The sequence below is a fragment of the Eurosta solidaginis genome, chromosome 2, assembly GCF_040869045.1.
Source record: "Eurosta solidaginis isolate ZX-2024a chromosome 2, ASM4086904v1, whole genome shotgun sequence".
Lineage (NCBI taxonomy): Eukaryota > Metazoa > Arthropoda > Insecta > Diptera > Tephritidae > Eurosta > Eurosta solidaginis.
Window position 1 is genome coordinate 288,327,329 of NC_090320.1, and position 13,757 is coordinate 288,341,085.

The 13,757-nt window shown below is 35.8% G+C and overlaps 1 protein-coding gene across 1 annotated transcript in view; it reads right to left on the reverse strand.

The window, feature by feature from the left end:
- The window catches only part of mTor (serine/threonine-protein kinase Tor), an 88,328-nt gene that overhangs the window by 60,973 nt on the left and 13,598 nt on the right, over nucleotides 1-13,757 (reverse strand). Inside the window, exon 5 of the mRNA XM_067768396.1 lies at nucleotides 3,438-5,343. Within this exon, the coding sequence (XP_067624497.1) occupies nucleotides 3,438-5,343 (1,906 nt within the window). The remainder of the gene's footprint in view (nucleotides 1-3,437; nucleotides 5,344-13,757) is intronic.

Below are 13,757 nucleotides of genomic sequence, written 5' to 3' on the forward strand. Positions count from 1 at the left end.
ATTGAATTTCAACGTATCTGCCATGTATACCTTCAAAGTTATGCAGTAACAAAGATCCCTTTTGTATGGGAGGTGCCACGCCCCCTTTTTCCCGTTTCCGCATTTTCTTGGTGGTGTTAGGGATTGACCTCATATAACTCCTTATTGAATTTCAATGTTCTGGCATGTATACCTTCAAAGTTATGCAGTACCAAAGATTCCATTTGTATGGGAGGTGCCACGCCCCTTTTATATATCGAATTTTTTTTTTAGCCTAAAACCTTCCCGTTGATCGAAGAACCCATAACCAAAATTTGGTGATGATTGAAGTGTGGGAAATACGTTTCCATAGCGAACACACACACACAGAATTTAATTTTTATATATGGGGTATTCCATCCCATTTCGACCAATTTTGAACCCGACCCATTTAGAATTGGCTGAAACTTTTTCTTCTTTTTCTAGCTTACGAACGACGTTTTTCAGAAGTTTTTCAAATTTTTTCATCCAACTCAAAAAAAGTTATGAATTTTTAAAAAAACACCGTTTTTGTTTTCAAAATGCTATAACTTTTTCAAAAAATTGACCGTTTGGGATCTTTTTCGTTTTTTAATAATTTGTTTTTAAATATACTTTTCGGAAAAAATACAAACAAATTTTTAAAGTTTTTTTTTTGTAATTTTTCAGTTTTTCGAGATTTTTCGAATTTCAGCCTTTTTTTCTCATAAAAAACTTCAATCAATTCTGCAATCATCCCCACTAATCCCGGAGTGGGCCGAGAATTTTTTTTTTTTTTTTATTTAATTGAAAAAAAAAACTTTAAATTTTTTTTTGTATTTTTTCCGAAAAGTACATTTAAAAACATATTCAAAAAAAAAAAACAAAATGATCCCAAACGGTTAATTTTTGAAAAAGTTATAGCGGTGTCTTTTTCAAAATATTTAAAACTTATTTTGAGTTGGAAAACGGTGTTTTTTTCAAAATGCTATAACTTTTTCAAAAATTGGCCGTTTGGGATCATTTTTTTTTTTAAATATGTTTTTAAATGTACTTTTCGGAAAAAATACAAAAAAAAATCTTAAAGTATATTTTTTTTCAATTAAATAAAAAAAAAAAATAAAAAATTCTCGGCCCACTCCGGGATTAGTGGGGATGATTGCAGAATTGATTGCAGTTTTTTATGAGAAAAAAAGAGCGAAATTCGAACTGAAAAATTACAAAAAAAAAACTTTAAACATTTTTTTGTATTTTTTCCGAAAAGTACATTTAAAAACAAATTTTTGAAAAAAAAAGATCCCAAACGGTCAATTTTTGAAAAAGTTATAGCATTTTAGGATGGAATACCCCATGTAGATAGAGTGAAGCTAACAAATTTTTTTAACGGCGGCAGATTACTAAACGTCCAAAAGGAATAACAGCCAAACTCAACAATGCAGTCAAACTTTAGGTGTTAAAATAACCTAAGTTTGTACGATAGCCATAGTTCTGAAAAATTTCATTTGTAGGGAAGGTGCCACGTCCCTTTTTTCCCAATTTCAAATTTTATTGGAGGTGTTATGACTTAACGTCATATAGCTTCTTACCAATTTTCATTATCCTACCATTACTACATCCAGAGATATACAGTATGATATTGTAACGAATTTAGTGCAATTCCGCTTATTTGCAACCTTCTGCTAACGTTCGAATCACTAAACTGTTGAATAAATAACTCCAATATTCAATAATGCAAAATGGTCTTTATTAGACTACAATAACACTTCTACTTCTCGACAGATAGCGTGCTTAAATCAAACGGATTACTGCTTACTCAGCTTTACCTCCTTTTATACTCTGTAATGTCTCGTTCGCATACTTCTAGGCGTTTCTATTTCTAGAATTTACTACTCGTTTACCAGCTATAAATTTCTCAGCTATAACTACAGATGCACGATTATTATAGCTACTCGCATAGCCCATGCTCGTGTATATGTGAGTGATACTTCCACAGATGATTGCCTACTTTGGGGAGTATCTCAGATATATGCATGTGTTTGTGCGTTGCTCTCCGCTGCTTGTATGGGCATACATATTGTTACGAATATTAGCAAAACTAAGGGGTGCTGGTATCTCTAAGCCGATGCTAAGCAGTGACGTGAATTCACATCAATAATTCAATCATTATGTATCTACATAAACGAAACAATAATTGCGTCTACACATATGTACCATGTATGCATACGAGCAGCTAAGAGTCAATGCACAAACACATGCATATATCTTATCTGAGTTGTCACAAGAGAGGGCAATAATTTGGACAAGTATTACTCAAATGAGAAATTATACATCTGTAGTTGTAGCTGAGAAATTTATAACTAAGTAAAATTCTGGAAGCGCCTAGAAGATGCCACGAAGAAATCACAGAGTATAAAAGCATCAGCGGTAGAGGCGCTATGGGAAGTTTCGATTAAGACGATATCTAGCGAGCAATAGCAGTATTATTTTGAAAGTCAGTTTCATTTAAGCTATCAGTTTGGTTATTAAGCCAGTTAGTTGCAAAGTATAAGTGTTATTGTGAAGTACTTTAATAAAGGCCATTTTTCCATTATTCAATATTGGAGTTATTTATTCAACAGTTTAGTGATACGAACTTAGCAAAAAGGCAAATAAGAGGATTTGCAAGCAAATTCGTTACAATATGTATAGACATAATGATTGATTTGTTCATGTGCATACAAGTCACTGCTTAGTATTGGCTTAGAGATGATAGTATCCCTTAGTGTTGCTAATATTCGTCACAATATATTCCATTTGTATGGGAGGTGCCCCCTTTTCCTAATTCTACATTTTCTTGGTGGTGTTAGGGATTGACTTCAATGTTCTGGCATGTATATCTTCAGAGTTATGCAGTACCAAAGATTCCATTTGTATGGGAGGTGCCACGCCCCTTTTATATATCGAAATTATTTTTAGCTTAAAACCTTCGTGTTGATCGAAGGAACATATAGCCAAAATTGGTGAGGAAATACGTTTCCATAGCGAACGCACACACACACACACATAATTTGATTTTTATATATATAGATGTGCAATCTACTCATATGTATAAGATTACGTTAAACGCATCTGTATGAAAAACTGTTGGATTCCGTTTCCGGATTCTTAAACCTGACATAATTACGTGAGCAAAATACCCTGAAGTTGTTTTAAATTGTCGAAATATGATTTTGAGGATGGTGGTATCAATGGCCAATGCTATGAAAAATAAACCTATTCACCTGTTCAGCTACAAATTGCCGGCAACAAATTTCTATCTTTAATTCCAATTAGAACGGCTAAAGCACGACGAGGAAGGAAGACGGCAAGGACAACTCCGTAGCCGTTACCAAGTTTCGTCGCCCTCTCGCCTTGTAATCGGCAAAAAAGTTATCTGTAATTATATTAGTTAAACTGATTTTTTTTTCTCTACCACTACTCACCTGTGGATCCTTGTGCGTTTGAAATTCTTCCTCTTTGTAACGTAACGCTTTTGCATAAGCACGACACGCCATGGCGCGTGTACCCAACAACTTCGTTTCAATCGGTATTGGGTCCTTGTCACAATGCTCCATAAATTCAGCTAAATTCAAAATGGTTTGCGTAATTTCTGGCATATCCGTCACCTGCAGCGCTTGTATGAGTGATTCTGTTAGCTCATGTTTATGTTCCGAAGATAACTCGGTCCAGCACGATATAAAGGCAGCATTAAATAAATCACGTAACAATTTATCATAGTCTTGAGCTAAAACATGACAAGCACGCAATGCTTGCGAACGTGACTCTTTCAAAAGACCAATCGATAAACGTTTCAACCACTCAACCCAATCGTCTTTGGATACACGACGTGTCACTTGCCATGCAGCACGTAAATTTGTTGTTGACACATTTAGACGTTTCATAGCAAAATTGCTACCACTATTTGGTGCAACAATTTCGGTGGATTTAAATTTAGCTTGACGCATATGAAATTCATCATCTAGGCACATTGTGGTATTACTTTGAATTTTTGTTAGTAATTTCTCATATTTTGAATCGACAATACGATGTTTGGTAATCGTACGTTCTACAAGCGGAACAAAAACTAAATATTTCTTGCCCAACTGTATAACCATCGAACAGAGTGTAGACATGGCTTGTTCGCGCAGTTCCGGTTCAGCTTCAAGCACGCGCACCAATGGATGTATGATGCGTGACGAAAAGTCAGTAAAATCAAGTATCCATGCGAGATGATCAATAGTCTCTAGTGCTACTAATGATACCTGTTGCGGTACATAAGGTGCATCGAATAATTTAACAATAGGTGGCACAATCAAATGCAAGTAATCATCTAAAGTATTGCCAAACTTTTGTAACGCTTGCAGTAGACGCTTAGTTACCATGCGATCCTTGGATGTGTCATGTTGTAATACACGCAGAATTTGTGGTATTAATTGTGAAAGATAATTACGAAATTCACAACCCAATGCCAATGCGATTTGTTCAATTAAATTGATTAACGTTAATTGTAGTGGCGTATAGACAGTCCAAAATTCTTTGATTAACTTGAAAATATCACCCATATAACTTATAATATGTTGCTTAACAATTTGCACTAGTATAGCCAATTGTTGGAAGAGGAACTCACGCAAATTTATATCAGCTGTGCGCACGTTCTCCAATAGACTTGGCAGAACTTGCGCCAAATACGGTACACATTTAATACCTAAACTTTTAAATATAAATGTAATAGCTTGTACAACACTGGTGTGACGGCTGCTTAACGTAGGATCGCGTAATATACGCATTAATGCTGCTATAGCAACGGCAGGATAATATTCATCCAGTACATTACTCATATTCACAAGTAATTCGGCTGTCGAAATATCTTGATTCTCATCCATTTTAAAATCACTCAACGATATGAGTACACTATCCTTTTGACTATCAATCAAACCTTTATTCATTTTGTGCTTATAAGGATCCATAGCGCCTAGTAAACCAAGTACGCGTATTGTCTCACGGCGTATGGAGCGGCGTTGTTCAGTTTTTAAGAAATTAATAAGTATATCAATGAGGCCAGGATATTTGTGATAAGGTGTTACTACGCGCCCAGTAGCACTTATCAATTGGCCGAGTGTCCAGAGTGCAACACCGCGTTTTTCTGGACTACCGGCATCACCCAACATTTCGAGTAGTATGGAGAGTAAATCATCAGCCCATGACTCCATTTCATTAGAGCCACCATTTACTTCAGCTAAGTCACCAATAGCTCGCAATACATTTAATATAACACCCGGATTGGGATCGGCTTCGCGTAATTTAGGCACGAGTATGGTGAGGATGGGATGCATATAAGATGAAATCAATCTGTAAATAGAAAGTGGGAGGTACATAAATAAGTAAGAACAACATTACAAAGGGAAAAATAACACTAGACCACGAATTTCAACTTTTTCTCTTTATCAGAAACGCCGTTATGAAATTCGTATATAAAATAACCCCCTGATTTCCAAAATTGAGTTCATTTTTGATTCTATGGCACCGTTTTTGAGATATTTGCAATTTACCGTTATTCGAAAACACCAAAAAGATGGCTCCCTTTAATTACGTATGTCTCACGAACGGGTCAAGCAATAGGAAACAAGTTTAAAGAAACAGAAAGACACTAAAATTTGCTATAAATGTATCATACATTGTTTTTTTCTCAACTAGTTAGTTTTTGAGATATTAGCTTATCACTTCAGATTTTTGTTTTTTTTTTTTTATGAAAAAATATGAAAAAAATTACACTTTGCGAGGGCAGCGTTCCAAAACCACAACTTTTTTTCCAGATATTTTTTCTCTACGTAAAGCTCTGTTTAATTAAAAAAAAGATAAGCTATCATCGAAGAAAATCAATGCAAAACTACGTAAGTTATAGGCGGTCAAATAAAAATACCCAGGTTGCGCAATTTCAACGTATACCTCAAAACGTATGTATGGTATAAAGAAGAGTGAAATATCTAGCTATGCTCTGTTTCTATTTAGTTAAAAGTTCAATTTATGAATGAAATTATCATAAGTCAAATTTCAAAACCGTGATTTATTAAAAAAAAATTAAATGAGTAAAAGGACGCCAGAATTTGAGTGTAATAACGATCCAGATATATTCTGTTTCATGTGTGGCCAATATACTATCATAAGGCGACGACGAGTGTTTTCAGATCATATCAAAACTTTATACTCCAAGTATTTTGGCATTGAGCCTAAAAATGCTAAAAAACCATGGACACCGAACACTTTGTGTACATCGTGTCGGGTAGAATTGATTCAGTCGGAATCAGGACAACAAATAAAATTTGATACACCAATGATATGGAGAGAACCTACTTGCCATTAATAGAGTGTTATATTTGTAAAACAAAAGTACAAAAGTGTTGGAAAATCAAGAAGAGTAACCTATGCCAGCGTACCTACAGTGACATTACCAGTACTACATTCAACGGCAGTTGCGGATCCAGTTCCATTGTCAACAGTAATATCTGAGTGCGGGGAATCAAGTTGTACTGAATTTCGCATTGGAAACGAGAGAAACGTTCTGTCACAAGCACAACTTAATGATTGGATAAGAGATTTGGAACTATCCAAGGAAAAGGCCGAGATCCACACTTCTCGTATGCAACAATTTAAATTTGTGTCATCCGATGTTAAGGTGATATATTGTAGAACTCGTCACGAACCATTTTCCAAACACTAAACCAAGAAAGACAGTATATGCTACTGCAACGACATTCCTGGTTTATTCAAAGAATTTGGTCAAACATATGATTCAAAAGAGTGGCGATTGTTCATAGACGGCAATAAACTGAGTTTGAAGGCTGTATTATTGCATATTGGTAACAAAAAGCCTTCTATCCCGATCGCACATGCAGTAAATACAAAGGAAACCTACGAGGAAATGCAAAAACTACTCAAATATATCAAATATGAAGAGCATGATTGGAAAATATGTTCTGATCTCAAAGTCGTTGCAATGCTATGCGATCTACAAAGTGGCTACAGCAAGCACTGCTGCTTCCTCTGCAAGTGGGATAGCCAAGCTCGTAAGGACCCCTACGTCAGAAAGGATTGGCCGGAAAGAGTCGAGTTTACCATTGGTGTGGATAACATCAAATAAACCCCTCTTGTCAAGAAAGAGAAAATCATACTTCCACCCTTACACATCAAGCTCGGTTTCATTAAACACTTTGTTAAGGCTTTGGACAAAGAAGGCGAAGCATTCGACTATTTGAAAACAATCTTTCCAGATATTTCTCAAGCTAAGATAAAGGAAGGTATTTTTGTTGGACCACAAATAAAAAAGTTGATCAACAATAATCAATTCAAAGGACTACTCTCATCAGTGAGGCAGCATCGTGGGAATCCTTTGAAAAGGTCGTTGCTTCTTTACTCGGTAGACACAAAAGCCCTAACTACGAGCCGATAGTGAACGACTTAATCAATAGTTATGCGAAAATGGGTAAATATTATAGGCTTATTAAAATTAATTTCCCAAAATTCTATAACTTGTTTACCTAACTAATAATTTCTTTCCAGGCGTAAATATGTCTTTAAAAATTTACTTTCTGCACTCACATTTGAGCTTTTTTTCGGCAAATCTTGACGACGAAAGTGACGAACATGGTGAAAGGTTTAATCAGCATATGAAATTAATTGAGAATCGATATCAAAGATTCTGGGACGTCGCAATGATGGGAATTACTGCTGGTTTCTCATGAGAGAAACCGATCCTAAACTGAATAAGCATCATCAAAGTAGAACACATAATTATTTCGACTACATAGTAAAATCAAATTAAGATAAAGATTACTAAATAGAAACAGAGCATAGCTAGATATTTCACTCTTCTTTATACCATACATACGTTTTGAGGTATACGTTGAAGTTGCGCAACCTGGGTATTTTTATTTGACCGCCTATAACTTACTTAGTTTTGCATCGATTTTCTTCGATGATAGCTTATCTTTTTTCCAATTAAACAGAGCTTTACGTAAAGAAAAAATATCTGGAAAAAAGTTGTGGTTTTGGAATGCTGCCCTCGCAAAAAGTAATTTTTTTCATATTTTTTCATAAAAAAAAACAAAAATCTGAAATGATAAGCTAATATCTCGAAAACTATCTGGTTGAGCAAAAATTAATGTATGATGCATTTATAACAAATTTTATCTACTTTCCGATTCTGTAAACTTTTTTGCAATTGCTTGACCCGTTCGTGAGATATATGTAATTAAAAGGAGCCATCTTTTTGGTTTTTTCGAATAACGGTAAATTGCAAATATCTTAAAAACGGTACCATAGAATCAAAAATGAACTCGATTTTCGAAATCAGGGAGTGGTTTTACATATGAATTTCATAACGGCGTCTCTGGTAAATTTTGGCCGTCGACCAGTGTAATTTACATAACTTAGTAACTACATTCCGTTCTTGCCTTTTCGATCGAGTGGACGTACAGTGTCATCCTCAGCTCAACTTCAATATTTTCGGGCTTTTTTGGTTGAGCTGAAAATTAATATAGGCCTCATTGCTGGCATATGTGCTCCCTCTTGGCGTTTTGGCGGAATTGGGAGATGCAATGCTTCCCTGACCTGGAGTTATGGTGGTGTTTTTGCACTCCTAACAGGAACCAGTGAGATTTTAAAACTGGCGTGGTTTCATTTAAAAACCCACTCGTTTACGTGTTTCGCGAACAAATGGAACATATTAACGGCGTATAAAAAATATTGATTACATACATATTTTATGTTGAAAAGCAGCTCGCTTTATATACTCTGCAATTCTCGTTGCATACATCTAACTGCAGTTTTTTATTGCAATCATCAAATAAATGCAATTTTCATTGCACTCATCATAATAATTACAACATATTAAATACTTAATAAAATGCAATTGAAATAACTTGGCAAATAGAGATTCAAGATCTCTGCCACATTTTTAAATAAATATTACAAAATCACATGGTTCTGGCCTTTTGGTATTACCATTGTGTACTAATGGAGCTCAACGTTCGTCAATACAACACTGGAAATTTAATCAATTAACTAAACATCATTTACGATTGATAATAACCTGGAATCTGGGACTATTAAATATAGATTCTTCCATTAAACCAAATCCCTAAAAAAAATAACTTAGTAACTAAACAAGTTATTGGGAAAAGATCATATCAAAAATTCAATTCAAAGTATTTGGGAAAGTAATGCAGTAACAATTAAATTACATTACTTAGTAATTACCAAAAGTTATTCAATTTCATCATAAGTACATTCCTTTCTACAGATAAGTTTATATAGTTATATTTATTATTATTTTATTTGCATTAACATTCCTCCGGAATTGGGGAAGTAATGCAATAAAAATGAAATTACATTATACCGGAATCAGCAAACGTTATTTAATTACACCATAAGTACAGTCCATAGTTATTGCGCAAAGTTCATATTAAAATTACAATACCATTCCTTCGTAATGGATAAGTTATGCAACTACATAACAATCAAAATATATTCCTTAGTCACTAAAATAGTTAAGTAAATAGATTACAACTAGTGACTAAGAAATATATTTTGATTGTTATGTAGTTGCATAACTTATCCAATTACGAAGGAATGGTACTGTAATTTTAATATGAACTTTGCGCAATAACTATGGACTGTACTTATGGTGTAATTAAATAACGTTTGTTGATTCCGGTATAATTTAATTTAATTTTTATTGCATTACTTCCCCAATTCCGGAGGAATGTTAATGCAAATAAAATTTCTTGGTAATTAGGAAAAGTACAGTCGCCGACTATCAATCAAAGCGTTCACACGTCGTTTTTCTCTCAGTGACTAGTTTTGTGACTTACAATTGTTATTGTGTTAACGGTCCGTTAATCACTCCATTTCTTTTTCCTTCATTCTTACCTTTGTTTTTCTTTTTTTTTTTATCAAGCCCACGTGTTAATTTAAATTTATATTTTGAATAAATATTGGCATTAATATGGCTCCAGGACCTCCGGATAGGTCACCGAATCGCTTTTCTGCGTTAAGTGATCATCTATACAACCCAACCAGAAAAAGACAGAAAGCTAATCCTAAACAAGAGACTTTCCCAGCACTCCGCCGAAGATGCCCTCCAATCTATAACCCAAAATTCCTTCTAATTTCATCCGCAGACAATAACAAACCATTATCCCGGCTAAGTCCTTTTGCCATTAAAAAATCAATTGAAGCTATATCAACCGAAACAGATTCAGTTTCCCAACTTCGGGACGGTATACTTGCCTTGGTGCGCACCGCACAAGTAGCAGACAGGTTTCTGAAAGTTAAATCTTACCCCAACCTTTGTCCAATTGTTGTAAAATTCCATGACACCTTGAATTCGGTTGAAAGTGTAATCTATGCCCCCTCCATTAAGCACGTTGAAGAAGAAGAAATAGCACGTGAAATGAAAGACCAAAAAGTTACGGGTGTATACAAATTTACAAAAAAAGTTGAAGGCAAAACTATTTTCACTGGGCAAATGGTTTTAAGGTTCAACCTACATTCCAAGCACAGCTGGTAATGGTAATGATTACTTTAGGTAATCAATACCCGTCGATTCCCCATTACATGTACTTGAGGAAATTATCAATTCCTTTCCTCCACAGCAAAGGATATGATTACAATTCAGTTCCTCAAAAAAAAAAAAAAAAAAAAAATACCAAAAGTAATTTCGTTTTTTGAGGCTCAAGTACAAACAATTTTTTGTTTGTAATTGAAAAAAAAAATACTTTGTTCAAATGTAATTTCTGCCCAAGTACTTTCGAAAGGAATTGCAAATGTAATTGAAAAAATTTTCCAATTACATTACAAGGAATGGAAAAAGTACTTTCGAATTTCCGATTCCTCAAAGGAATTGCAAAAGTAATTGAAAAATTCTTAGTGTAAAAAATATTTTTGCGATTCAAGCGGTGATTTTATGAGGCCATAGTAACTTTTTGGACCATAAGAAAATGTTTTTAAAACACAAGCACTGCCTTAAATAACTTACAATTCATTTCTTCTCGCCATATATGTATGAGCAAGGTTATGGTAAGATTGTATCATCGTAGTTTAGATATTCTGTTGAGTGGCCGGCCAATTGGCTAGCAACGTTTCTTCATCTTTTCCCCAAGTGCTACTGGCAAGCGACTTGAGGATTTTGTTGCGGATTTGTACTTTAGATACAACTTCGATGGCATACGTCTTGAAGGTGAGAGTGTGACCGAATGTTACTCCTAAGATATTTTAATGGCTGACAATCGGTAGCACAACACCATCGACGTGAACGTCCAATATTCCACGTCGCAAAACAGTAACCGTGGATTTGGCCGGCTAGGTTCAAATAATTTGCAGTTTTTGTTTTTATACAAAGGGAAAAGGGTGAATCTTCTATATCTTGGAGTATAGTACCGTGTCCGTGTCCGTGGCTAACTGTGTCAAAAGCCTTTGACAGTGCTGGTAGCGCTATGTATTTTGCGGAAGCCATGCTGATGAGTGGCTAGGCGAAGATTCACACTAAACTGACGGAGCAGGAAGGTTTCCAATGTCTTTGCTACTGGCGAACGGAGTGATACCGGTCGTTATAACTCACCTTCGTTAGCCGGTTTCCCAGGCTTGAAAACGTGCGTAAGGTAGCTTTCTTCCTCAGCGCCAAGATGTTTTAGCATTGGCATGACTACTCCATTTGGACCTATTGATTTAGAAGGTTTGGCTTCTTTCATGGCTTCTTCAACCTCTGTGCGGTGATGGTAACGGGTCACACGTCGTGTTTGTGTCTATGTTCCCCTCATCCGGGGAATTAAAAATTCCGGGCATTAAAAATTGCTGGAAAAACCGCTCACGCATCTCTTCGAGTCACCAGAGTTGTATCGCCAAAGGCGATGGATAAATTCTACAGGCCAACAAAATTTAACCAACATTCAGACCCAGATACCGAACTGTATATTTTCGAAGGTTAGGATATCTCGAAAACCAGAGTTGATAGAGAAATTTTGATTCGATTCATAGCATCAAAATCCTTCGAAAATATATAGTCCGGTTTCTGGGTCTGAGTCGCTGTAGGCCTGTGTTATCATTGTTTTTTTTGGGTAAGATAAGGACTTTACAGAATATTTTAATTAATTTTTAAACATATATCAGGTGAGCTGGAATCATAGCGCTGAGCGTGGTGATATTGTAGCACAATGGAATTCAATGTATAGTTCCCAATGTCCAATCTTGTGTCGGTATATTCGGATTCTGATCTGCAGAAGTCGCAGTGTATTCTTCGACTTCATCACGCATGGTATCCATACTTTAACTTTTGGTACCGTGGGGATTTGCGCTTTATCTAACACCAACTTCGTGTTCGTGCCTTGGCTTTGGAGGTTTGGAACCACTTCCCCCAGCCACAGCAAGCTCGCGGACGCTATCATCTTCACACCAGGGCCTTACGTCGTTGCTCCCGTATCATATTAAGCATTAAGTTAATAAGCTCCCTTTCTACAGATCTCCACCTTTCAGTAGTCATCTGTCCGGAAGGATTCCTACGATCAACCAGCGCCAAAGTCAGTGACTACCTTGCCACATCATTCATCTTCTCGGGAAAAGTCGGAGTCTTATCTTTATCTCCTTTTGGCTTATCTCCTACTTCCCTAGTTGGCACTTCACCACTTTTGATGTCCTTCATCTGACTTGCAGCTTTCGAGGTAGTTGCTCTCTCGCTATTGGGGCCACCTTTCTTACAGCTTTAGGCCTACTAATCTTGTCTATGCGGCTGCCCTGCCTCGCGACTCTGGGACTCATACCGGTTGCAGTGCCGAGAGTGTCTAGCAGCAAAATCTATTCAAATATTTGTTTTTCCTTTTTGTACCTTTCATGAGAATGAAATGGTATATTAGGTTCGGTCGGGTTCTCGGAAATTGTAAGTCCTTAAAGGAGAAGAGAAAAACAAACACATAAGCATACCGAAATTATCAGGATGACGAGCTGTTGCTGTCTGTTTGGAAGCAAACTAGTGCCTCAATTTTTGAGATATCTTGAAATTAAGAGAGCGAGTATATTTTGGTGCACCATACAACCGATTTTTCAGAAAAAGGATTTTCGCCAATTGTTTCTCGTTTTAACAATGTGGCAAGCATTGTTGTCTGAAAAAACCGTAAAAAACGCCGGAAAGAAATTACAAGAAAATCGCTCCATAAATTAATTTTGTTTAAAATATGTCGGCCCCTGGTTAATTTCCCGGGAAAATAAGAAAGAAACAGACCAAGCTGTGAATCTAAAGCATCCATAATTCTCCTTGAACATATAAACAAATATTCATTAAAATGGGCCCAGTTTTGTAGGAGGATTTCAATCACAAACACACGTGCATATGATATACATATATATTTTAACGAAGATATGATAGGAATAATGGGGATACCATTACTTAAAAACTCACAAATTTTGCGTAACGCCTTATTGCCAAAAGCGAGGACAACGTCGTGCTGTGAGGAGGTGGAAATGCAAATATCCCGACTTAAAATCAATGAGGCACAGAAGAACATCTGACCACTAAACTTTTCAAACAAGGAGGCGAAACGATGCATCATTTCTACGCAAACTTATAAATATTAAGAAGCATTTGGCATTGAGAAATGTAGTAGCAACTGGTGCCGCTATACCTTAGCTACACTTCACTTCAAACGCTTCTGAGGTTTTATACGTTTATACGGACGATTTGTCATTGTCTGCTTTAATATTTTTTATTACATAAT